General features: G+C 51.0%; 1 protein-coding gene across 3 annotated transcripts in view; it reads right to left on the bottom strand.

Annotated features, from left to right (window-relative positions):
- The window catches only part of DNAH9 (dynein axonemal heavy chain 9), a 224,800-nt gene that overhangs the window by 108,152 nt on the left and 89,345 nt on the right, over positions 1-27,303 (bottom strand). For all 3 annotated transcript variants that reach the window (XM_074607552.1, XM_074607550.1, XM_074607553.1), the window contains exons 45-51: positions 25,099-25,222; positions 22,930-23,072; positions 20,011-20,172; positions 18,841-19,074; positions 9,903-10,163; positions 4,204-4,629; positions 84-203 (exon numbers count right to left, since the gene is read on the bottom strand). In XM_074607552.1, the coding sequence (XP_074463653.1) occupies positions 84-203; positions 4,204-4,629; positions 9,903-10,163; positions 18,841-19,074; positions 20,011-20,172; positions 22,930-23,072; positions 25,099-25,222 (1,470 nt within the window). The remainder of the gene's footprint in view (positions 1-83; positions 204-4,203; positions 4,630-9,902; positions 10,164-18,840; positions 19,075-20,010; positions 20,173-22,929; positions 23,073-25,098; positions 25,223-27,303) is intronic.

Genomic DNA, 27,303 nt, shown 5'->3' with positions numbered 1-27,303 from the left:
GTACTGTGCGCACATGGTTCGCATCTCAGCAGCACCTGGTACCTCCCATTCATGCCATCAGAGCTGCATCTGCTGACACTCACCAGCCGATTTGCAAGAGCGATGGTACACGCTGTAGCTTCAGCTTCTTGCTGACATTTGAGTTTGTCTGAAGTGGCCTTCTCAAACTTGGCAGTGAGCTTTGCCAGGTTCTCGTTGAGGCGCTGCACGTGAAAAAAAAAGGAGAAAATAACAGCATAGTTTTAAGGAAAACCCTTCTCCAGAGACGGTTCTCCCCAGGCCCCATGGCCACGTGCGCTGCCCAGGGCTGGCACCAGGGCACAGCCCCTACGCAGTGTCGCGGCAGCAGGAGCCAGCGCGGAGCTGCGCTATTTGATGGGCCGGTAACTTGTCCTCGGCACAGGGCAGAGGCAAAGGACGCACAGAATTAATTTATCTGGGGCTCTGCCCTGGTGTGAATTTAAACAGGGAAAGGGGGTCCTTATGGCCAAGCACCGACGACCGGTGCTATGGCTGAGCAACGAGCAGGGCAGCTAAGGAAACAGGATTTTCTTTTTCCTGATGCTGCAGCCCCCTCGGTCTCAGCCCTTGAGGCTCTGCGGATCCACCGAATCGTGCTCAAATCCCCAAAGGGGCTCCTTGAGCAGCTGGAGGTAACGCCTGAACCATCTCCCAGCCGCACTTCCTGAACCCGACTTCTAGAAGGGAATATGACAAATAAACCAATAAATTGATAAAGCTCCGGAAGCCGCTTGGGTGTGTGCCATGGGCCACTCCTGCAGAGGAACCCGACCAGCGCTGGGTGGGACCATCCCAGCTGCAGGTGGGCTGCAAAGTGCTCCAGGGCTGAGAAGGGGCAGGAAGGGCCCGAACCACCTGGAGAAAAAGCAAAAGAGCCCTTTGCTTGGGCAGAGCTGCTCTGGCCCAAACCAAACCAACGGCTCCCACGAGCACTGGGAGCGTTTCAGTTCTGATAAGAGAAGTAGAAGGAATAATTGATTTTATCTGCACCCCATGCAAACTGCTTAAGGCTAAACTGCATGTAAATCACTTTAACACTGTTTGAGCTACGCACTAGAAACAAACCTGAAAATGAAAAAGGATTATATTAGGGCTATCTGCGGCTCTCTGGGATACCAGAAAACACAAAGCAGGCTCTCCTCGACCTGACTTGGAATTAATAACACAAAAAAGTTCCTGTCTCTGCGTGCGTATGGATGTAAGTGCATACATATGCTCATATGGAGCTCTGCTCTGCCGTGAGGACAGGCTGAGAGAGTTGGGGGGGTTCAGCCTGGAGAAGAGAAGGCTCCGCGGAGACCTCGGAGCCCCTTCCAGTCCCTGAAGGGGCTCCAGGAAAGCTGGGGAGGGACTCTGGATCAGGGAGTGTAATGATAGGACGAGGGGTAACGGTTTCAAACTGAAAGAGGGGAGATTTAGATTGGATATCAGGAAGAACTTGTTTGCTGTGAGGGTGGCGAGCCCCTGGCCCAGGTTGCCCAGAGAAGCTGTGGCTGCCCCATCCCTGGAGGGGTTCAAGGCCAGGTTGGACGGGGCTTGGAGCAACCTGGGCTGGTGGGAGGTGTCCCTGCCCAGGGCAGGGGGGTGGAACGAGATGATCTTTAAGGTTCCTTCCAACCCGAACCATTCTGTGATTCTATGATATACATATAAAACTCTACGACACAAGCGCGATCTGATCAGTGAGTACCTGCGGTACGAGGAACCGCTCACACCTGCAGTGTCTCACCAGACACACTCTGCAGTAACACCCAACTGCATCTGCCTGCGACCGGCAGAATATATCTCCGTCTATGTCTGCACACCCCAGATCCATAGCAACCTTATTTCCCAGGCAGACAAAGGAGAGGGAAAGGTACTTAGGATTTCTGACAATCAGAACAGTCTCGTTTATTACTAAAAATGGGTGTGGGACAGCTTGGGGCCCCGTTGTGAGCAGGTATGAATCAGCCACACGTCAGTGAAGCTATCCAAGACAGCCCAGCTGGGTAAGCGAGGACATACCACCACTTCCACCCCCACGCTGAGCAGTGCATCCTTAGCCGTCTGCAGAGGGCAAAACTCACCTACACCAGCCAGTTTTGCAAGTGCACGCCAGTGGAGTACCAGTAATCCCCCCACAGATTGCCATTTTCTTTAACAAAATCCCACTTTAAAAAAAGAAGGAAGAAAAAAAAAAAGAAAAAAAGAAAAAAAGAAAAGCTCAGGCATTAAAAGCTTTGGAAACGAGCAACATAAAGGGATGAAAAAAGTTCCCCAGCACTGCATTTCACAGCTGAGAAGGGAGAACTAGAGGCTAAAGACTTCGAAATCCATCCCTGTTTCAGGTGCTGTGCCCGCCCCCCCTTCATCCTCAGCAGGAAGGGGCTACCAGAGAGCTCTGGAGACTTTTTTATATTTTTAGTTAGAAAGGGTAGTAAGCATTTTAAGAATAATAAGCCCTAGGAGGCACCAAAAGAGTTATGTATTTTTTCTAACACGAAGACGGAAGGTGGAAGAGATGAGCACTCGGAGGAGCTCAGGTGGAGGGACCGTGCTCCCCCTCTCCGGGGGCACATCTCAAAGCCACCTATTTAAAGGCAAATCTGCCAGCCCAGCTGATGGCACCCCTTGGTTTTGAAAGGGGATTTTGCATGAACTGTGGCGCCAGCACGAAGGTACACCCACAGAGCGTCCTTTGCTCATGAAGAGGGACACCAGATCCGCAGAACCTTAAAAAAAGGCAGGTTTTGGAGTGCAAGGTCCAAAATAAATCAATATTTTGACCCATTTGACAATAATATTTTACTTATTTTGACTTTATTGACTTATTTGTCTTTTTTTTTTTTTTCCGCCTGCAGTGCTGCCTCCAGCTTAGACCTCCAGCATCAGAAGGACATGGACCTGTTGGAGCGGGGCCAGAGGAGGCCATGGAGATGCTGGGAGGGCTGGAGCCCCTCTGCTGTGAGGACAGGCTGAGAGAGTTGGGGCGGTTCAGCCTGGAGAAAAGAAGGCTCCAGGGAGACCTTCCAGCCCCTTCCAGCCCCTAAAGGAGCTCCAGGAAAACTGGTGAGGGACTCTTGGTTGGGGGTGGAGAGATAGGACATAGAGTAATGGCTTCACACTAAAAGAGGGGAGATTTAGACTAGATATAAAGAAGAACTTTTTTTACGCTGAGGGTGGTGAGACACTGGCCCAGGTTGCCCAGAGAGGTGGGAGATGCCCCATCCCTGGAAACATTCTAGGCCGGGTTGGATGGGGCTCTGAGCAACCTGCTCCAGTTGTAGATGTCCCTGCTCATGGCAGGGGATTGCACTAGATGGCCTTTAAAGGTCCTTTCCCACCCAAACCAGTCTACGATTCTAAGTGGTGGCTGGGTGACCGCCTGCAGCAGGAGGGACCTGGAGAACGGCGGGTGATGGGATGCTGCGCTGCCGTCTGAGGGTCGGGCTGGTGGGATCCCCGGCTGGTTTCTACACCTTGGATTAGCGGGTATTGGCTGGGGCGAGCCGGGGGGAGAAAAGGAGTATGTCTTTTAGCAGAGACATAATTTTCCAAAGGAAAAAGAGAAAGGCTAGAAACTACTCTCTATAGAAAGGCACTTTTAATCACACAGTAATTTCTTCTATTCAGTGATTTTTTTTCTTTTTTTTTTTTTTTTTCTGTTAAAGTAGGAAAAATCTAAAAAAGGATACCGCAGAAGATATGCCGACAGGGAGCCATGCAACGTCAAATTATTAGACTCCTACTAGAGCAGTCTTCATCCTGGAAAACATGCCCATCGCCAGGGATCGAGCGCGGGGAGCCAGCCCAGCCCAGCTCTGCGCTACCAGAGCTCTGAATCAGCCTCCAGTTCCTCCTCCCTGCCCCTGGGCAGCACAGCGGAAACATACTGGTTTGAGATAACGAGTTTTCTGAGGACCCACGAGTAGAGCTAAATCACATTTTAAAAATTAGGTAGGAATAATAAGAATTAACAATTATCTTCCCTATTAAAGTGTAAGCAAGGCTGGAGAAGAACAGGTGAAACGCAGCAAGCAGCAATAAAAGGGATAGTAAAGACTATAATCTACTGAATATTTGAATTCTCCACCCTGTCCTTAAAAATACGTGAGTGCAGAGAAGCAACTTTCTCCAAAGAAAAGGATTTCTCCCCAGGCAGTGACTTGTGTCACTGGGTCCCACCAAAGGGCAAGCACTTACAGCAATTTTGGCCTTGATGCTGGCCAGCTTCTCCTGGGCAGCCGCCAGCTCCGCATTGGCTTTGCTCAGAGCCTGCCGCTTGGGCTCCACGTCACAGTACACCTCGTGGAAGCGCACGATGTTCACCACCCAGGAGCAGAGGCCGGCCGCGGCGTAGGATTTGGTGGTCACAAACTCAGGTTTAAACTTGGGATCTTCTAAATAGGGCTGAAGAGCTTTGAGGCAGTTCTCATGGATGTTCTCCTTGTTGAACTTGATCAAGGAGTCCAGGAAACCATCCACCCTGGCCATGGCGGCTTTCGCTGCTTTCCAGCTCCTGTCCTTGGGAATTTTTCCTCCCGGGGCCATCAGCACCATCACGGCTGCGGTGACATTGCTGACAGCTGAAGGTGGTGACCCAAAGGACCTCAGCTCCGTCAGATTCTTCTGAAATGGGAAAAACAAGGTTGTTTGACAAAAATGAATGGCCTTTCTTTTTACTCTGCCACTAATAGAGTCAGGCTCCCGAGCTATCAGTCTGATAAATTGGGTTTCTCTCGGCCCGAACGTTGCTGCCTTTAAATCACCGCTCTGTGTGCTTACGGCACACGTGTCCGATTCCCTGCATCCAGCCCCTTATACCCCACCTGGGACCGGCACAGCACCGTGTTCCTCCCCAGGCTATCACCCTGCCAGTCCTGCTGCCCGGGGGGGCAGGGGGTTTTCTTCCCTCTCAGAAGATTGGGATAAGGAAAAAGGAAACGTTTCCAAATAATAACCTCTATAATCCTCCCCCAGCCGCTCTGAACCTGCCTTGCAGAGCTTTCCTTCATGCTCAGCTACTCCCTGTGCCAGACACCCAGGTGTTAAGGTCTTGTTGAATTATTTGCGTGCACCCATGTTTCATCGTCCAGCCCAAATTCAGGCCCCGACACCAAGCGCCCTCAGCAGGAGGAGCAGTCACTGGGGTGCACGGGCAGCCCCCCGCGAGCATCATCTAATCTCTAGGGACACCCTTGTCCGAGGGGGAGTTCCCGTCTCCTCTGCTGCCAACACAGGCGGGTTTAGCAAGTCCCTAATATTAAGTGGGATGAACCTTAACCCAAGGAAAAGAAGCCCAGTTGAGGAGAAAGCAGGCGTTTCCTAACACACTGGCAACTGCGACACGGCGTTGCCGAGGGTTTGATCTGCTGACACCCAAACTCCTCTCTCCACACACATGCGAGTTCGCCTCTGCACAAGAAAAACCAGTGCAGGTACCTCAGCTCTTCTCAGATGACACGCTGTTGTCAAAACAAGGATAAGGGCTGTTTCAACGCCAGCTTAATAAAATAATCAATGAACTTCTGTCAGTTCCTGTTTCTATTAATTTTGAATAGTTTTTAACCTATATTCTCTGATATTTTTCGTCTATCAGTCTCTGTCAATGGCAGCAAGGTGGAATAGTCTGGTACCTTTGAGCATCCATTTTTGGGATAAAGGTATCTGCTATGAATCTGTTCCTAAATGTGCCTTTTTGCTTGCTTTTAGCTTTTGTTAATAATCAAGCTGACAGAGACAGGCTCCTGGGAGCTGGGTGCATTTCCAGTGTAAAACGTCCCTAATTAACATGCTCAATGGATGTTGATCCACACGCTCGGTGGATGTTGTCTACCTTGACTTCAGCAAGGCATTCGACACTGTCTCCCACAGCATCCTCATAGGGAAGCTTAGGAAGTGTGGGTTGGATGAATGGACAGTGGGGTGGAGAGATAACTGGTTGAAAAGACAGAGCTCAGAGGGTCGTGATTAGGGGCACAGAGTCTAGTTGGAGGTCAGTGACGAGTGGTGTTCCCCAGGGGTCAGTACTGGGTCCGGTCCTCTTCAATATATTCATCAATGACCTGGATGAGGGGATATAGTGCACCCTCAGCAAGTTTGCTGATGACACAAAGCTGGGTGGGGTGGCTGACACACCAGAAGGCTGTGCCACCATCCAGAGAGACCTGGACAGGTTGGAGAGCTGGGCGGAGAGAAACCTAATGAAGTTTAACAAGGGCAAGTGTAGGGTGCTGCACCTGGGGAGGAATAACCCCCTGCACCAGGACAGGTTGGGGGTGACCTGCTGGAGAGCAGCTCGGTGGAAAGAGACCTGGGAGTCCTGGTGGACAACAGGATGCCCATGAGCCAGCCATGTGCCCTCGTGGCCAAGAAGGCCAATGGCATCCTGGGGGGTATCAAGAAGAGTGTGGCCAGCAGGTGGAGGGAGGTCATCCTCCCCCTCTGCTCTGCCCTGGGGAGGCCGCACCTGGAGCACTGGGTCCAGGTCTGGGCTCTGCGGTTCAAGGACAGGGAACTGCTGGAGAGGGGACAGCAAAGGGCTACCAAGATGATGAGGGGACTGGAACACCTCTCTGATGAAGAAAGGCTGAGGGATTTGGGTCTCTTCAGGCTGGAAAAAAGACGGCTGGGGGGGACCTTATCAACACTTATAAATACTGAAAGGGGGGGTGTCAGGAGGATGGGGCCAGGCTCTTTTCAGTGGTGCCCAGCAACAGGACAAGGGGTAACGGGCACAAACTTGACCATAGGGAGTTCCACCTAAACACGAGGAGGAACTTCTTTGCTGTGAGGGTGGCAGAGCCCTGGCACAGGCTGCCCCGAGAGGTGGTGGAGTCTCCGTCTCTGGAGACATCCCAAACCCGCCTGGAGGCGTTCCTGTGCCACCTGCTCTGGGTGACCCTGCTCTGGCAGGGGGTTGGACTGGGTGATCTCCAGAGGTCCCTGCCAACCCTATGATTCTATGATTCACTTAGGTTGAGTTCGGACGCCTGCTCAAGTACAGTGCATTGCCATAGCAGGGACCACGGTAGTCACGTCCTTCTGTGCTCATGAGGCAATACCCAGGGAGGCTGGAAGCGGTTTTGCTCTGTGTTTGAAGGCATGGAGAGCTTCCCCAAGCTGCTCCTGTCGATGTGCAGAGATGAGACAGGTTAAACATTGTTTTCTCCATACTCTGCCAATGTTGTCATCTTCTACCCACTGGCGGCTGCCAGGATGCCCTGAAACACCCTTTCCTTTCGTCATTACAGAAAAAGCAGAGCCCCTGGCCCAGGTTGCCCAGAGAAGCTGTGGCTGCCCCATCCCTGGAGGGGTTCAAGGCCAGGTTGGACGGGGCTTGGAGCAACCTGGTCTGGTGGGAGGTGTCCCTGCCCAGGGCAGGGGGTGGCACTGGGTGGGCTTTAAGGTCCCTTCCAGCCCAAACCAGTCTGTGATTCTATGATCTCCTCTCACTTCCATCTCTACATGTCCGAACGGACATGGCTGCTCTTCTTCTAAACTAGCAGCTGACGCTGGCACGGAAATGTCCATGTATCAACATAGTTACTGAGCTCCTTGGTACCTGACTATATATATTTATTACTGCGTTCTACTCACCAGATTTTCTCTGTTTTCCCTATTAATGTTGCATATAACAGTGCTGTCCAAATAAGACGACTTAGATAATTGGGGAGAAACTATATATACACACATAAATATTGCTGATTATTCATGTCAGCAAGCAGGTCAAGCTCTCTGGTGCGTTTCCAATCAGCAGGTAAAGGAGACCGTGCCTTCAGTGCTCTGCTATTGCTGCTTTACAGGTCCCTAGAGAAAATCCCAGCATCTCCCTAATCTTTGCCTAATGAGATACTCTACAGCTCCAGCACAAAACCAAAACTAATGAAGAGACAAACATTCTCCCTTGGTACGGTCCTTTCCCTTCCATGAACAAAAGCCAAAGCAACACACCTCTGCAGCAAAGCCACATCTTTCCTAGCTAATCCAGCAGACAGCCCATTCCTGATGACTGGGAGTTGCTTTCCTCTCCCCTAGGTGAGCTACGACTGGGGTTTGAGGCGTGGTTGAGCCCTGCCTTGCTGTGATCATGGGAATAACTCTGATTTTCCAGCTGTGCCTGGTGTACAGCCACTGCTCTGCCCTGGGTGCAGCGGGAATTTGCTGCTCCAGGATGCTGCATGAACTGCAGACCAAACTAAATTGCAGGTACATGTCTCTCGGGCACATCTCAAAGTGTTGGGCCCCAAACGGGAACCCCTGGAGTGCCCCTGAAGGAAAAACCTTCCAAGATACCAAAAGCCTTCCCTAAACCAATCAATCAGTCTCCTGCAGTCAGAGCCGTCCTTATCTCCTGCCACATTTCCCCAGTGGCATCTTCCTTTGGAGTGGCTTTGCCTGCAGCAATGTATGGCTCTACCGAGAGGTCACCCCCACTCAGTACCTGCAGCCATGTCCTGCCCAGCCCCAAGACACTGCTGAAGAACAAGTCCTCTCCACACCTGAGAAAACCCTGGTACTGGATAAACCCAAACATGGAATGAGACTCCTGTCTCTTACTGTGTCGCTTCTTATTGTGTCAAACCAAAAGCCACCCCATGCGTGCACCTGTGGAGCCAAGCTGTATGTATCGGACATTGAGCATCACACTCAACAAGGCTTGAGGAATGTCTTGGACAAAGAGAGGACAAGGCAAATCCACCCCAATACAGCCGGAGAAGGTCAATCCAAACCCTCAGGCCACCGTGGTTTGTCCCTACAACAGCAGGGAACTCCTGAGGGAAAGATGCCCCGAGGAGCCCAAGACGTCACCAGGTCTCCCAACTCCCCCTCTGGATCTCTGATCCTCCTTCCCCAACCTTGTTTTCCACCTTGCCCAAGCAAGGCATTTGCCGTGGGTTGCAGGAAGACACTGCCGCACTGTGCTGCAGACTCAGAGCGCGGCATGAGCCTTCCCATCACAGACCCCTTTCCAAAACAGGAGATGTGTCAAGTGGGGACTCAGAGGATGCCCACACTCGCTGCCAGCTGTGACCCACCAACATTGGCCTGCAGGGCTCACACGAGATCTGTCTGTGCAAGGATCTCAGCACCAGCTGTCCTGCTGGGGAGAAAGGCGCACGGAGTAACTGGGGGTAAAATCTGCCTTGCTGCTATTTTGGAGCGTTCTCAGCCCCCCTGTGCTGGTTGTGCGCTTGCCCAGCAATTCCCCAAGCAAACAGCATCGACAGCGTCTCTCACCGAAACGAAGGGTGCTCGGGCTTCACCCCGCCTGTCCCGCAACCCCCCCTGCACCTCTGCTGGGACCAGAGCGATGCTGTTTGCCACAGGACCCTCAGGACAGCTGACAAATAGCCATCCTGAGCGCACTGGCAGCCTCGCCTCTCTGCCCTCCTACAGCTTCATTCCCTGCAGCTGAGCCGCAGAAAAGTCTGGAGCAAGATCTGGCCTGTGCCCTTCCCCTGGCGCCCAGCCCTCCATCCTGCACATCCTCCACACCAGCACACAGGTCTGAACCAGAGGCCGTGCCCGGACAGCAAGACAGAGGTACAGAACTGGTGATCCCTCTGAGACACTCTTCCTTTGGTCCTGAAGGAGGGTGACAGTAAGGTGACCTCCCCTTCCCTGTGGGGCAGGACGAGAAGCAGTAGAGCCAGCCAACAGTGGAGAAGAGGTGCATATGAAGCACCCACCTCCAGTTCCTCCTACTCTCCATGGCCATAAGCAAAGTGTAACTTGCTGCAGCCTTGTGGATGCTCCGAGTTACACCAGGGACCAAGTATGCACCAGCTGGGACGAAGCTGGAGGAGGGTCAATACAATGTCCAAAAACTTGGCCCATCAGATGACCCACCCACAATGCGGAGGGGAGATACTGGATTCCCAGGGGAATCTTCACCCTACCTTGTTGAGGGTGTTCAGAGCAGCCTGGGCAGCTTCCAGGGCAGGCTCAGCTTTGGTCAGGTCCTCCTCACAGTCCTTCTGTTTCTGCTCAACCTCCTGGGTGATAAGTGCCACTTTCTGCTCCTCCTCATCGGCGATTGCCTTTTCCCTGCTCACCTTCTCGGTCTCCAACCCCACCACCTGGATCAGCTTGTCAGCGTCCTCATTCTTCTGCTTCAGGTCCACTTCTTGGGCTGCCAGCTTGGCCTTCAGCTCATCCACCTAGGGGGGAAGAAACAACGTGAACGGGGGAAGAATGCGTGAGCATGCTCACCATCCTGCTCCCCACCCTTCCCAGCAGCAGGGGCTCACACTCCAGTGGGGCTGAGCAGTACCCAAAAGCAGGGAGGGCCTGTGGGTAAAAGCAAGCAATGCCCTGGCAGCACAGAGAAGCAGAATTTCTGGTTGTTAGCAGGATACTGCCACTCTTCTTTGCCCGTGGTTGCTTGGGTCACAGCTGGAGAGCCCGTGCGCGTGGTCCACACGCCGGAGCAGCCTGATAGCAGCGCCGAACCCAGCAGGGGAGAGACAGCACCAGCAGGGTGAGCTGCTAAGGAGGTTGTCCCACCCCTGGTCACTGCCTCTGCGTGAAAACTGGACAGAGGTGCCAAGGCAACATGAACATGGCTTGGAGCAATGGGAAGGCGATGGAAGCTTTCATTTCAGGTATTCTTGGGATTATTTTTGTACAGCCCAGGAGCCTCCTCATGGACCAGGCATTTGCGGGAAGCTTAAAATCATAGAATGTGTTGGGTTGGAAGGGACCTCTCAAGGCCATCTAGTCCAACCCCCCTGCAGTCAGCAGGGACATCTTCAACTGGATCAGGTTGCTCAGAGCCTCATCCAGCCTGGCCTTGAATGTCTCCAGGGATGGGGCCTCCCCCACCTCTCTGGGCAACCTGGGCCAGTGTCTCACCACCCTCAGCGTAAAAGATTTCTTTCTTGTATCTAGTCTAAATTTCTCCCCTGTTAGTTTTAGCCATTACCCCTTGACCTATTGCAACAGGCCCTGCTAAAAAGTCCCTCCCCATCTTTCCTGCAGGCCCCCTTTAAGTACTGAAAGGTACTGAAGGTCTCCCCGGAGCCTTCCCTTCTCCAGGCTGAACAGCCCCAACTCCCTCAGCTTCTCTCATTATAAAGCCAAATGCATCCAGCTTTGAACACGGCATCTGCTGACAGGTACAGCCCTTCTCAGAGGTCCAAGGCTCAAGGGGCATTAAAATGCGATGTGAAATGAGCTTGAGAAGGGGTCTCCCGTTCAGCCAGCAGCCAAGAGGCCGGGCAGCGGTGGCAGCTCCTCACACCCTCCTCCACCGAGCAGCTCCTCACCCCCAGCAGGGCAGGAGCCTCTCCAGCCGCAGGCTGAAGCATTCACATGGTGGGGGAGCTCGCAGCGGCTCTTGTTTGAAGACAGAAAATCTCCTTCCAAAAGCACCCGTTTCATTCAGTGTGCACAGGCTCTGTGCAGACCAGAGAGTTTTTCACTCATAAAGAACTGCTTAGAGCTCCTGGGGTACGTCTTTACCTATATAAAAAAAATTACTAGAAGGGAAGTCAGACACTTGCTTTTGTTAATAATTCCATTTTCATACCAGAAGAGAGAGAGCACAATCTGCAATCTTATAAACTGAAGCTATTGCTGTTCGCCATCAGCTTCAATTGGAGAATGGTTCCTTCGGAGTCCCTTTGTGCACTTCACCCTTTGTCATCTCCTGCTGCCCGGCACCACAATGCTGTTTTCACCAGGACAAAGACGCGACTGTAAATCCCGACGACTCTGGGCTCGCAGGAGCACATAATCCCTTCAGGCGGCAGCTTCTTGCTCAGCTCCTTCAGGGATTGCAGGAAATTGAAGTAGGAGGCTTCGCCGATGGCAGATACGGCTTGTGACCGACCTTCTGTCCCAAAATCTGCAATCATGCGCTGGATACACGTACGCATGGGAGCTTTAGGGGTTTACACAACCACGACAAAACAAGCAAGGGATTAAAACCCACCGGCACTCAACAGCGCTACGGAGCGAGCAGATGTAAACACAGCCCCTGAGAACAGAAAATGCCCTGACAAAACCTGCGTTCAGCCAAGCACACGCAATAATGGCGGGGTCAATGACTTGCTATAACGTTGTCAGGATTTTGCAAGAAATTCTGTTAGGGCTTTGCCAGAAAGAACTATTGGGAAGCCCAGAAGTGTATGCTCTTGTGAAGGTCCCTGCCCAGCCGGGCTTGCGTTACATATTAAATTCCCAATGGAAATGCTGCAAGTTAGAGCTGTGACGTGTATCCTGAGGCTCTGCTGGACCCTCTGCCAACAGACCACACCACATCTAGGGGACAGACGGTGACCCCCAGCCTCCTTACCTACAGCAGGGGTTTGGAACATGAAAGGAAACAATCGTGTTTCCCCAGTGAGGTAAAGCTCCGGCACAGGTGAGCAGGGACAATTTAATAGTATTTGTGCAGTGGAAAGAGAGAAACGGGAACTACGTCTCACTAACGAAACTCACTGTCCTTAGTGATGTCCCGGGGGTGGCACAGGGAACGTACATTTATGACCTTTCCTCCTCCAGTTTCACCCCCTCAGCACAGCAAACAAGTTTCCCTTAATGAATCCACTTGCATCCACAGCAAAAACAGTCTGTCACATCCATTTCTCCTCCCTTCCCACACAGCCTAATGCCCAGGCATCAAAATGCCTGATGAGACACCAGTGAGCAGGGAGGCGTCACACCACCGCTGTCGGGAAGGCACAGGCACAGCAGAAACCTTAAATGTGCTCCCATCGATGGCCTGCGGAGCCGTCCCCGGCAGAGCAAGGTTAGGAATAACGGCATGAAAAGTTCTCCTCTTTCTACAAATGTCACAGCAACAGAAGGTACTCAAACTTCCCCTCTCTCACCCCAAAAAGGACCTTCCATCCAAAAAGGATGGCAGCTTGTAGACAGAGCTGTTTTCTGTTTCTTTGGAAATCCAGCCATTAAACTACACATCCAAAACCCAGAGATGGCCAAGCCCCACCACCGCTAACGTATTATCTCAGGGTGTGCAGCAAACCTGCCCACCACAGCTCCCATCTTCTGCCCTCTCACAGCCCAGAACTTCTCCCACAGTCACACAGTCTCCCCTCTTGCACTGACGCCCCCCACACTCCTAGTCCACCCACGAATAGCAGCAGTGGTATAAACCATTTGGACCAGGAGCAGGGCCAGCCACCATCCTTTGAGTGTATTTCCAGGTTGCTCTTCCCTGGTCATTCTTGGGTCAGCTCCATGGCACTCCTGGTCAGGGCTACCAACAATATCCCAGGTAACACCATGATGCAACAACATCATATGCAGAACACCAGGACGCAAAAGAACAGCATGGAAAACGTTATCGTGTGGTATAATGCCTGTTCTTGGAGCTGGTGCTCAGACAGAAAGGATGAAGACAGATGGAGACAAATAAGAAGTGATGACATTCTGGAGACTGAAGCTAGGAAGCCCTGTTGACCTGGCCTCATGTCTTGGGTTTGCATAGCAAGGTTTTGGTAGCAGGGGGCTGCAGGGTGGCTTCTCTGAGAAGATGCCAGAAGTCTCCCATGTGTTTGATAGACCCCATGTCAGCCAGCTCCAAGACAGACCCTGGCCAAGGCCGAGCCAGTCAGTGATGGTGGTAGCACCTCTGTGATAACATATTTAAGAAGGGGACAAAACTGCTGCGCAACCGCAGCCAGAAGAGAAGAGTGAGAACATGCGAGAATAGGAACTCTGCAGACACCAAGGGCAGGGAAGAAGGAGGGGATGGAGGTGCTCCACGCACTGGAGCACAGATTCCCCTGCAGCCCATGGTGAAGACCATGGTGAGGCAGGCTGTGCCCCTGCAGCCCATGGAGGTCCACAGTGGAGCAGATATCCACCTGCAACCCATGGAGGACCCCACACTGGGGCAGGGGGATGCCCAAGGGAGGGTGTGACCCCAAGGAGAGCCCATGCTGGAGCAGGCTCCTGGCAGGACCTGTGACCCCATGGGGGACCCACACTGGAGCAGTCTGCTCCTGAAGGACTGCACCCCGTGGGAGGTCCCCACGCTGGAGCAGGGGAAGAGTGTGAGGAGCCTTCCCCCTGAGGAGGAAGGAGTGGCAGAGACAACATGCGATGAACTGACCACAACCCCCATTCCCCGTCCCCCTGTGCTGCTCAGGTGGGAAGTGGAGAAAATCGGGAGTGAAGTTGAGCCCGGGAAGAAGGGAGGGGTGGGGGGAAGGTGTTTTAAGATTTGGTTTTATTTCTCATTACCCTAACTCTGACTTGATTGGCAATAAATTAAATCAATTTCCCCAAGCCTGTTTTGCCCATGACAATAATTGCTGAGTGTTCTCCCTGTCCTTATCTCGACCTGTGAGCTCTTTTCTACCTTATTTTCTCCCTGCCGTGTCCTCCTGAGGAGGGGGATTGACAGAACAGCTTGGTGGGCACCTGCCGTCCAGCCCAGGTCAACCCACCACACCTTGGTGTGAGGGAAACCTGGAACACTCAATGTGAGGGGAGGGTTGAACCCCAGAAACCATCATTCTGCAAGGCAGAGCTCAGGAAGGCAGAGCTCAGGATGACACAAAGCTTGGGGGGGTGGCTGACACACCAGAAGGCTGTGCCACCATCCAGAGAGACCTGGACAGGCTGGAGAGCTGGGCAAAGAGGAACCTTATGAAATTCAACAAAGGCAAGTGTAGGGTGCTGCACCTGGGGAGGAATAACCCCCTGCACCAGGACAGGTTGGGGGTGACCTGCTGGAGAGCAGCTCAGTTGAAAGAGACCTGGGAGTCCTGGTGGACAACAGGATGCCCATGAGCCAGCAATGGGCCCTCGTGGCCAAGAAGGCCAATGGCATCCTGGGGGGTATCAAGAAGAGTGTGGCCAGCAGGTGGAGGGAGGTCATCCTCCCCCTCTGCTCTGCCCTGGGGAGGCTGCACCTGGAGCTCTGGGTCCAGTTCTGGGCTCCCCAGTTCAAGGACAGGGAACTGCTGGAGAGGGGACACCAAAGGGCTATCAAGATGCTGAGGGGACTGGAACACCTCTCTTGTGAAGAAAGGCTGAGGGATTTGGGTCTCTTCAGGCTGGAAAAAAGACGGCTGAGGGGGGACCTTATCAACACTTATCAATACTGAAAGGGGGGGTGTCAGGAGGATGGGGCCAGGCTCTTTTCAGTGGTGCCCAGCAACAGGACAAGGGTAATGGGCACAAACTTGACCATAGGGAGTTCCACCTAAACATGAGGAGGAACTTCTTTGCTGTGAGGGTGGCAGAGCCCTGGCACAGGCTGCCCCGAGAGGTGGTGGAGTCTCCGTCTCTGGAGACATCCCAAACCCGCCTGGAGGCGTTCCTGTGCCACCTGCTCTGGGTGACCCTGCTCTGGCAGGGGGTTGGACTGGGTGATCTCCAGAGGTCCCTTCCAACCCTATGATTCTATGATTCTAAAAGGCCCGGGGCATGCGTGCGTGCAGCAGGGGCTCCTGACAGGCGACACAGTCAGGGCCAACAGGGCCACAGGGAGCTGCTAAAAAAGGATAAAGAGAAGCAGCTGATGTGGAGGGGCAGGAAAAGACTGGTTTCTGTCTGAAAGAAGAGCACGGGACTGGGGATTCATCACTCCTCAAAGAGAGGAGCTCTCTCAGCTGACAGCGGTACCAGGGTACGCAGTGACCTGTCCTGCTCGGTTCTTGCCAGCACATTGCACCCTGCTGCCGAGCAGCCACAGACACCCGCTTTATGAACCGCCATCCCGACACACTACAGAAGAGTCATTACCACGTCCAGGGCAGGCGAGAAAAACACCACCAACTTTTCCAGGGTCTGCCAACACTGGTGAAAGGAGAAGGTACCTTTTGGGTAACACGCAGCTGGTAAGCAGAAGAAAGCAAGAGCTACAAGAGAATAGCAGTAGAAAGAGAGACTGAGGTGGCATGGAAAATCCCAGTCATCCCAAAGATAAGACAGAACACTCTTAACCTCCTTCCCATAGGCAACACCAGGTGAGAACCAGATGAAGGTGTGAGCAGATAGATCCATCAGATGCCTTAGCATATGGAATATCATTAACCGTCCACCAAAAGGGTCAGTACTTGGCCCTTAACAGTGCTAAGAATTGTGAATCACCTGTGAGCAGCTTCCTGAGCCCAGGAGGGTCTGGTAACCAATTCGTAATGTGAGGTAGAAAGGGAAAGAGGAAAGGAAATGGGAGATTCAAGGGTAACGTACTGTGACTCCAGGAGGGAAGGCAGAAGTGCTCGCCTACCACCAGGACAGAATAAGAAAAATTATTAAAGAATAGAAAACCTGGAGGGCAGGCTCCCAGAAGACTCATTTTATCTGATTGTCCCTGCTTTGTTTCAAGAACACAAAATACATCACAAAGGTCAGCGATTAATTGATAGAGCAAGCGAGACTTGCATCTGGAATCCAGTGATGCAATATTAACAAAAGGCAACCTAAAAATTACTCAGCAACAGGCCCTGAACAGAGCACTGACCTCTTCATAGCGAACATCACTCCGAAAAACAAATGACTCATCCCACGCACCTTCCCGAGTCCATGCTGTCCTAACAACCGGAAGCCGGCTGCTGCTTTTCTGAGTACGGAGGCCAGCCACTGTCTTCAGGGAAAGACGGTTAGGCATGTAAGCTAATGGGAAACATTTCTTTAAGAGAAAAATTGGTCAACAGAATCAAGATGTCCAAATCTCAATGGAAAAACAAAGAGCCAGTGGCGGGGGAGAAGAGTAAAAGGAGGGGGAGAGGCTACTTTGAAACTGGAATGGGTAACTCAAAAAGTCCCCTACAACTACTTGCACAACAGCCCCCTCATGCTGAGGCCACGCTAAACACTCCATAGAAATATATAAAAATCATGATTAACTTCTCGCAGCATCCACGCGGCAGGAAGCTGGAGAACCCTGATGATGGGAGCACTATTCCTCAGACCTCAGGCACGACCAGGTCACGCCCAGGTATCAAAACCCTCCTCCTTTGCTTTTAAAATAAAAAAACACCAGTGTATCGCTTCCAAGCACCATGAACACAACCTGGCGGTGACACATTGGAGAGAGAAGACTTGTGACTTCCTCAGCACCAAACCAACCACTTCCATGGGTGAATGTAAAGTTCAGACTTTAAAATCCATATTCAAGATCGAACGTTCTGCTTTGATTTCCAATACTGCTAAATATCCACACTGTGGTTTCAAATCAACAGCAGTTTTGACTATTGCGCACATCTGATAATTTAGGTGTTTAATTTTAGGCCCCCAGTGCTAATTTTAGATTCAGATCTGACATATTTGTCCTCACCGCTCTGCATCTTAATCAACTTCACAAACAGGCACTTCTCGCCCCAGCCTCACCCCAACCTGTAATGAACTTTGCGTTCCGTTACCCTTCTCGCAATAGCAAACCCTACGCGACCCACAGCGGCTGTGGCTTCCCATCTTCTGCCCAGTCCTCCACCACTGCTCAGCACCTCTTCTGTGGCTCCTCAGAGAACCCTTGCCAACGTAACACCCGAATGAAGACACGCCTGAAGAATAAAGCAGTGAAGTGTCCCCACATTTGACCAACACTACAGGGACTTGTCTCCTCTCAAAAGATTAGTTTCCTATTAGTTGCTCCCCATAAAAAATAGACCCAACCCATCTCGTCCACCACAGGGGCATCATCGAAACCAGCAGCACCCCACAGGTTAGCAAAATTATGTACCTCCGTAGGTAAGGTAAGTGTAAGGTCTGCTTTGCAGCGAGGGCACATCCGTATTGCTCTGGTTGGCTTCACTGGTTGTGATGGGAGCTCTCTGCTCCTGGCTCTTCAACCTCAGCTGCAGCCTCACAAAGGAGATGCGAAAACCTGCAACGGGGACGTGAAACACCCACTCCCCTCCTCTGTCCTCAAAGACCTGCCCTGCACCATGAAGAAAGCAACTGTTCGAAGTGAGATGTAGACATTCAGAGCTGAGAGGCACTAATAAAGCCCATACATCACCCTCCAGGGAGGCACGTATCCCAGTGAGCCTGACAGACATGATTTATGCCACGGGCGTTATCCAGAGCGTATGTATGGAAGGGGCTGAACCTGCTGGGCCTTCATTCGCCTCAACCCCCTGCATTTCTTTGGAGCACCTTCAGGAAAGGCCCATTTGCCACAGCAGAAGCTTGTAAGCGAACATTTGTAAGAGTTAATAGAATATGAAATGGAGAGAAAAACGGGAGTTTAGCAACAGATGTAGAGAGCAAAGCTCTGCAAGGCAGTTTAAGTCGCTACAGAGAGGTTTTTGAAATACTCAGAACAACATCTAGTCACTACCACAGAAGAATGCCCGGTGCTGCTCTGTAGCAGGTGATTTTGGGACGGCTAATCTACAATTCAGACCCGCATTAGTTTTCCTTAAAGAGGGATAGCAGAAAGAAAGGAAAATGAACATCAGCCTTATTTTAAAAGGATGCTCTATGTAGTTTGAAAGAGAGGATTCTTGTTGATGTTATTGTAGATTTCCTGGATGCAATTCCAAAAATCACTGATCTTCCTGTATTTTATAAGCTACTTTGTCACTAGAGATGAAATATTAATTAGAAGAAGATGTACACAACCAGGTGCCTCCCTATCTCATTTTACGTACGGTGATTTTTCATTTGGGATTAGCACCACCTAAACAGACACACATCTCATCTCTTCCCTTCTCCTTTCCAGTATGGAATATAACTCGTGCTCCTCCAGGAACCCAGCTCAAGCCAGACTAGAAGAGTCAGGACCTAGCCCAAATTTTACACCCTGCAGAGTTTCCGTCTGTAAAGTTCTCCTTCAAACCAGGATGCAGAGATGCCCCTAACAGAGAACCACGGGAAACGGAAACTTTTAACCCCAAAGGGTTTGCTTACCTGTGCTGACGTGCTGTTGAGCTTCTCCAGGCCATTCTCCAGTCGCTCCATTTTTGCTTTTAAATCCTTGCCCTTTTTCAACAGCAAATTCTGATAGAGTTTGATTTGCTCAAGGAACGACTTCGGAGTGGTGTAGTTATACCGTCGCTCATTGCTCAGATACAATCGGGATATCTCGTTGACACTTGTGTGGACGTAGGCCATGAATTTGCTTATTGAATCTTTCACTGAATCCTAAAAGGAAGATGAGAAGACAAGGAGAAAATATTTTAAGCAGAGCAACTATATACGGCGCAGGCCTGTGCTGTATATAAAGGAATTTATTAACTTTTTTTTCTGGTGCAGCAAAATCCAGGATGTAACATCTAAGTTGATCCCTTTTCATTTGTTATCTCTAAAATAACTTTGTCTGTTCGTGTACTTTATACCTCTTTTTATATCTTTTTATCTCATACTTTATGTTATTCCAAGCAATTTTTCTAGCATTCAGCTTCTTAAAATAACAGTCTTTTAAGTATGAATTTGGGCTTTTCTTCTGTACAAATGGGGAAAGCGCACACTCGTAAAAAGAAACATGGTAGACTTTATTCTTCCAAAATCCTGCCCAGAAAAGCTAAATAAACAGAACTGAATCTCTGTTAGTCCAGGAGCAGGTTGTCGTCAATGATAACTTGACATATTTTTGCCCTTGAGAATTACAGATGCTCAGACGCGCATGTGAGAAAAGCGTATGTTCTCTGCAATAATCATGAGCACTGGCTTATTTTCTGCTCTAGCTGCCTTTCTTGCTCGCAGAGCCGTCATCTCACTGGCAACACCACCTGAGCGTGGCGCCCATGGACCTTCTGCTAAGGTCCACGCTCCTCTCTGAAAAACCCGGACCGTATTTCAAGCTTGGTCCAATGCAGCTTAATGCACTATGGTGTGACCAGCAATTCCTCTCCGAGCCGCCACCCAGGCATCCTGGCTAAGTGTTGGGGAGCCATAAAGGTGAGCAAAGTCCTCTGCAATGCCGTCCTCGTCGCCTGAGGCATTGCTGGCACTGAACGGAGGGACGAGGTCACATCTGGTTGCCACCAGCATTGTGTGGCCAGTGCCTACACCCCGCGGAAGAGCTCAAACCCCAGCAGGGCTGGGGCACCCCCAGATGCCGGCGGGTGAGCCGCTCACCTCCACGGTCTCTGTTTCTCGCAGAAAGCGGAGGCTGACCGACTCGAGGGCCTCCCGTGGCCACTCCTGGAACCAGTCTATGGCCGTGCAGCTGACAATGGCGGGGAACCTCCTGCTGCGGACACGCAGCTTATTACCGACGGGTGAAAAACACAGTGCGACCTGTGGAGTCCAAGGAAAGAGAAGGTGAGCAGGCATGGCGGGGAGCAGGCGCCGGGCTCCAGCCATGCCGCCCAGCCTGGACTCAGCCAGCCACTTCCAATGGAAGATCTCGCACCATCAGCTCAGGGTACAGCAACCACTATCCTTGAGCCCTCGCACTTCAGGCCAGCAAGCCTGGCCTGGAAAAGGCATAATCTAGCAGTAAACACTTTTTTTTCTCCGCAATGAAAACAAGCAGCGGTGTTAAGCATTGCTATGGTCAAAAGCAGAAGCCTGGCACGCTTCCAAGGCTGCAGCCGGAGTTTAATATAACCATTCTTCCCCGCTTTCGCAGTGACACAAAGCTTCGCCCAGCAGGGAACTGGCATCCAGATTCAAGTGGTACAACCAGGAATTAAAGCCAATGGATCTAAATTCTCCTGGCAGGACCATGGGCCTGGATCGTTTCCCCAAGAGCCAGCACTGGAAAGGGTTGAGATGGCTCAAACTCAAAATCTGCTTTTATCAGAATGAGAAATTTTTTAAAATAGAGAAATCTCAAAACAAAGCAGAATGGAAATAAAAGCGCTCGTGAACGTGTTTTCCCTGCTTGTTGCATGTTCACACAGCAGGCCTTTTGCTTTTCAGGCTTTTATTTCAATCTAACAGCTGCTAAAAGTTTCTGAGCAGCAGTAAATCGTGCAGAGTTCGTGGGTCTCTGGGAAATGGCTCTTCACATTATCCTGGGGCCTGGTCAAGGGGCTGTTACTGCCCTGCTCAGCTTCCTCAGCCCTGCACCGATTCTCCTTCCTCCCCATCTTCAGCGCCTGTCACCCCTCCACCCGCCGTTCCCTGCGGGCTGGGACCCTCGTCCCCCTCAGCCGTCCTGCTCCGCTCCTCACCACAAGGCACAAGCTCTCCCTTTTCCAGAAGGAAACTCCTCGCCTGGGGTGTAACGTCAATACCTTTCCTCTTGGCTGCCCCACCACCAGCTTTAGCAGCAACATAACACCCAAAGACCAAAGCCTGCCACCACCATTCATCACAGCCCTTCTCCTGCAAGCCCGCTGCACCTGGATTTACGAGCTCTGCTGATCAGGCACGACGAAGGACACAGAGAAGCTGACACCATGCAATGAAGTAGCAACACCTGAGGGAGGGCCGGTTTGGGAAGCAGCGTTATCTCACCCAACGCATCACCCCTCTCCCGCTTGTCAGCCCTGGCTGGAACCTGCACAGCCTTGCCATCGGCTCGGACATCTCCACAAGGTGTCACCACCCCCACCGTGAGCTAAGATCTGTTTTTCGAAGCTGTGGAAGCCAACCTGTAACAAAACCGCTTTTGTTTCAGTTCCAGAAGAGGCAACTGGACTCAGAGCTTCTGCTCCTCTGACATGGCCGCTGTGCGCTCACGCACGCAGGGGACAGAGATGTAGAAATCCTTTCTACACCTTCAAGCATAAGCCTTGGACACCCCTATGTTGCTGTCTCAGGGCCAGGCAAGCTTCAGGAAGCTATCCAGGACAAAAGCCCTCTCCTGCACCTACACCACTCTCTCTCAAGACCCTGAGGCAGAAGGGGTGCTGGTGCTGGTGCTCTCTTGGGCCCAGCCCCGCTCCTGTGCTGCTCCCAGAGGTCCAGCATGCGCTGGACCAGCAATGGCTCCATCAGCTTTCTGCACAGCGCACGATGCCGTCACGAAATGCTGGAGAGCGTAAACAGCCCTTCCCGGCTGACTCCATCCATCTGCTCTAACACGCCGTTAAGGAGAGCGGCAGGCAAGGAAAAGGGAGCAGCCTCAAGTAAATCACTGCCCTTCCAGTGTACCGCAATAGCCAACAGGAATATATTTAGGGAGGGACACGAGGCAGAAGACAACCAAGGTGCTAGAATTGCTACAAAACCACCTCAGCGCCCATCAGAAATTCCCCTCCAGAGGACTGGACTCCCTCTCTTTGGGCATCTATACCATGGCATGGTACTCACATTGTCTCTCAAAACTCAGCTCGCCGGCTGTTCCCCATCCTAAACACGTACCTGCTTACATCACAAAGTGAATGGGCCACCCTACCACAGTGAACGTGTCCCACCAACACAAACCAGGCAGTGTTTTAGAAGGAGGATCTGCCTTCATTAAGGAGAGGTCAAGTCTTCCCTCACCGCCCACGCTGCCTCGCTGCTCTGGGACTGCAGCGCTATTTACCCGCAGATGGGTAAATACCTTCTGGAAGAGTCTAATCCTCCTTGCACTGTACTTTGTCCATGTGCTGGGCATACCGGGAAAGTCCTGAAACGGTTTTGATGTCTTAGGACATATTTATAAGGCCTTTCTGTGCTAGAATATGGGCTGCAGTGTTGCGTCCCACTCAGTTCCCAACACTCTGGTTTTAAGATAAAGTTGGGGTTTTTTTCCCATTCTTCTGACTATGGATTGTCAACAACGTGAAGACTGATCCCCTGTGCAGCTTTTCCAAGCAGCAAGACCTAGTGCATGGCTTTGAAAATGGAAAGGCTGAACTTGCTCAGCTCTTGAAAGAGAAAATTTTCAACCCTGATAGTTCTGTCTAAAGCACTATGAGTACGTGATGACAACAGACAGCATTTCTTAATGCGTTAGTACCGCTTGCTGAGAGAATCACAGTTTGCACCACCAACAGGAGGAAAAACCTTTCAGGCTGCAGTCTGACCTCCCTACAGCGTAGCCCAAAGCACCTCCACCCTCTGCCCCTGCACCAAGGCGGATGGTGCGGACCTGAACTCCCCCAGCCCCCGCCACACCTTCAGCTGCCGTCGAACACGCTCGATAAAAAACTTCCAGCAAGTCTCCCTGGAGTCCACCAGCCCCCGGCCTTTGACTTCATTCCTCACGCTGTTGATGACGTTTTCAACTTCGTCATCAGGGAAGAGATCAGGGATCTCACCTAAAAGAAAGGGGAGCGTTTGATTTTGTTACAGTCTTAGAGCGAAGTGAAGTGGCTGCCTTCCTCTTCAGGAGCTCGAGGAAGCCCTTTCCTCGAGAAAAATCATTGTGCCAAGTGCCCATGGGCCCCGGCAGCAGAAAGGTGGCACAGAAGGTCATTACGCTAAAAAATAAAAACTTATAAGAGCAAACTTTCTTATAAAAGCACAAGGTAAACATAGAATAGAGACAAAGTACAGAATGTCTTTTTTTTTTCTGTTCTACAGTGCTAATTAGATTACCAAAAAAATTACATACCTAATATGCTACACACAATAACAAAATCATTTTAGTTTCACAAATGAATTAGTGACGTGTACAATTTGTACAGCTGTTCACCACCACTTCCAGCGGTGGGCAAATAACTCCCAGACCACCAAAACATTTTAGAAGTTAATAATCTTTTAAAAACTTTTAAAAGTTAATAGTTACGCAACTGATTGATTGCCAAAAATGTACCCAACCAAATATATTTTCAGTGATTCCTTAATTTATCACCTATTCACTTCCTTACTGGCTTCTGATTTGATTGAAATCATCTTTATTGAGTGAGATACTGCCAATATGAGCACTAATCACTTCGGAAAAGACACTAATCAGGAATCTGCTGATTTATAAGAAAGACTAAAATATATATTTTGTTCTAGTTTCTTAGGTGATGATAAGATGTGAAACAAGTAAGAAAAACAAGCATGCGGGCAGCAGAGAGCAGCCAGACCCACCAGTCAGCACCAGTTGGGCAGCACTAGCTCATGTCACGGGACGTCACGGTCCCTCCACGGTCCTGTCCTCAGCCCAGATGCAAGTTCTGAGCTGCTTCCCTGCACCATGAGTGAGGAGATCTGATTTGTCCCCACTTCCCCACACCGCAACCACATGAAAAACACCTTTCAAAACCACCGTAAGGCGACCCGGACGCCCCGACGCCAGCCTGCCTGGCCTGCCCCTCGCCGCAGGACACCGCAGAGCTTCACCCTCACTCATGAGACATTTACGTCGTCTGCACCCCGTGTAAGAGGTGGCAGGAGCTACACACCGTCCTCCACAATAACCCCTGTCCTTACTCCTGGTTACAAATTCATCACAGGCAGGGCTTGTTTGCTGCTGAAACCATCTGGCCAATTTATAGCCACATATGTCAAGCCTGGAGTTAACTCACAAACTATCGCTCCCCTGTGCTGTCAACTCTCCACCCCTCACCATCCACAGAGGTCACCTGAACCAGCTGGTATCTTCCCACTCCTCACTCCTAAATAAGGGAAAAAGTGGCAGTTAGTGGCAGTGATTCTGCAGGGAGGCTGGGGCATACACCCCCTCTGGGTTACCTACGGCCGTCGCAGTGACACAGCTGCAGAGCACCCGGCACGGGGAGTGCTCCTTCACACACACTCGTGCCGTGTTCTGCAGGGAAACAGCATCTGCACGTAGACCGACTCTTCTGCAATTGTTTGGGCAAGAAACAGCTCAAAAACTTAAATGCATCTGGAAAAACAGCGAGGAAAAGGAATGGAATGGGATCAGCAGCTAGTTGATGCGCGCAGACATGGTCAGCTGGTGGCTTTACATCATCCACCAACTCGCAGATACTCCAGTCAAATATTCCAGCCAGGAGCAACGGTACTTTATTACACAACTAGAGTGTGGATGCACGGGATCCACAGGTCAAACTCCTCCTGTCGGTACTTTCCTTTGGCTCTGTCCTCAGCTGCAGTATCACAACAGACATGTCACTGAAGGAGCATACGCAGTACACCACGAAGCATGGAAAACTGGGTATGAGACATCACAGAAAGAAAAAAATCTACCAGACGATGGAGCACATCCTCACCAAGGAGACCTTAGCACTGCTTTTACTCTGGAGCTTAACCCGTGCATCTTCTAGCAAACTTCATATACTGTCCTTCTGTATCTTCTAGAACTAGAGATGCTACTATGAGCAAAACTACGTTGAAAAGGGAGAGGAGAAATCAAAGCAACAAGAGAAGTACCTGATGCTAAGAAGTCATTCACCAGCACCAAGAACTGCTCATCTGCCACTTGCGCATCGGTCATCAGGAACACGGTGCCGATGTTCTTCACGCCAGCTTTCAGGTACTGGTTTGCCAGGTCTGCCTGGAGGTTGAGAAGCGGATGGACTTAGGGGTTGCACCTACGCTCTGCAAAGCACCACACCGACAACTGGGGTATTTCAGAATCATCTCGTTAACCAAAACCAAAGCAATTGCAATTACTTAGCATAAAACTGCACTTTGGACACTCTCCTTCTTCATGGCTGAGCCTTCCCGGTTATATGGGGAAGTCTACTGCTGTCATCATTGTAAGACATTACGAAGTAAGACGTGGCATTACGCCCAGGTCTGTATAACCCAGAAATGAGAAGCACGCCCTGCCCAGCACTGTGAGACAGAGGGACGTGCCTGGGGCTGGAATTCTTAGAGGTCCGTGGACACGGCTGAAGACATCACGGCAATCGCTGGTTGTGGAGACTGCTGGGGGAGTCCAGAAAGTCTCGCTCTGCCCTGGGCTGTGGGTACCGTAACTCACACAGGGAGGCTAAAGCACCGCAGGGACTGGGAGAGACAGCAGGGACTGGGAATGTTGGTCCTTGGGATCCCCATGCTGTTGATTTCTCTGGTTTCACAAGTATACATGAATGATTTATTTAATTATTTTTTTCCCTGAGCTGCCGCAACACATTTGTTTTGTTGTTCGCAAGGAAGGGAGAAGGACGCTTTGTGCAAACATGGATTGTTCCAGTTGTGTATTTCTTCCTTCTTTTCCAGCGTCCAAGCAGGGACTCACCCTTCAGCGGGTGCAGTGATGCTGAGAGCTCACACGGAAAAGCTGTTTCATTTCAAAGGGGACAGTGTCCTCCGAATGAGGGACACCATCTTTTTGGAACTCAAGTTCTTCATGAGATGGGAAAAACACCATCACCCAGCACAAATTCCGCCCTTTCCTCCCTGCCCCTCCAAGCAGGATACAAGACACACAGGAGACCCTGAAGGAACGCACTGGCCAACATTACAGAAACTCTCTTTGCGATTCAGCAAACGCGCATGCTTTTTCCAAAAGAATCATTTGTTACTTTCATCACTGGAAATTTGGACTAGAGCAATTCTAACAGCGGGAGGGGCCAATGGCAGACGGGGCAATCTCTCACCATCTTGCTCTTCCATCTCTGAGAAAAAAACTGTCTCCGTATTGCATAAATTCTTTGAAAATGAATACAGAGCGAAGGGAACATCATATTATTTTCCACCTCCACAGACAGCAAAGCAAAGAGACGCCTTGAAAACAAGTTTATTAATGCTGGTATCGAGCTATACTCCTAGCTGGGAGCGCAGGCTTCCTCAATAAATAGACAGGTAGATGCTAGAAAATCCCATGAGTGGGGCTGAAAAACGCAGAGGAGAGCGGAAACCACCCAGCGGCTGGGGACCAGGCTTGTGCCACATGATGAAAACAACTTGTACACAACCACAGGTCATCAGGTCCTGCCACTGATGGGGAGGGAACCCGGCGTTCATCGGCCGTCACGTCTCCCGGGCGGAACCCAGTGAAGCTACCGTGATTGTGATTTTTACAACATTTTTAATAGCAATCATTTTGCCAGTGTCCTGATTAGCGGCCAGCCCAGCCCAAACCACAACAGCCAGCAGCTAAAATACTTGTAAAAAGTGATATTTTAAAATGCGGATTTCTAACTCCTAAGCTCACTAACCTGTGCATAAATATAAGCACAGGCACACGTTGTGTACAGTGAATCATCCACACTGTCCCTTCCTTATACAAAACACCAAAGGAAGAATGGGATGTGATTTGGGAACTCTCCTCTCTCTCCTGCTTCTTTTCCACTTCCAAATCACTCCACAAGAGACACCTCACAGCTGAGTTAATTACCACATCTTGGTTTAATTAGAAATAATAATCAAATAGAACTTTCCTGGTGCTTCACAGTTTCGTGAACAAGCGTGAAATGTCTGCCCGCACCGCTGGGTTCACCAGCCCAGCCCAGCGCTGGCACTTGGGCTGGGACGTTCTTGGGCCTGGCCAGCAAGAGGAGGGGCAGAGGACACCAGGTCTGTCTGCACCCCTGTGCAGACACGCGTCAGCGAGGTATTTTGAGAGGTGTGGCTCCTCTCTGCGCTCCACCACCTCTTCTGGGGCTTTTTAATATCTTCACAACAGTG

This window comes from Larus michahellis, chromosome 14 (genome assembly GCF_964199755.1).
Source record: "Larus michahellis chromosome 14, bLarMic1.1, whole genome shotgun sequence".
Taxonomy (NCBI): domain Eukaryota; kingdom Metazoa; phylum Chordata; class Aves; order Charadriiformes; family Laridae; genus Larus; species Larus michahellis.
This window is presented reverse-complemented; position numbering and strand designations above follow the sequence as displayed.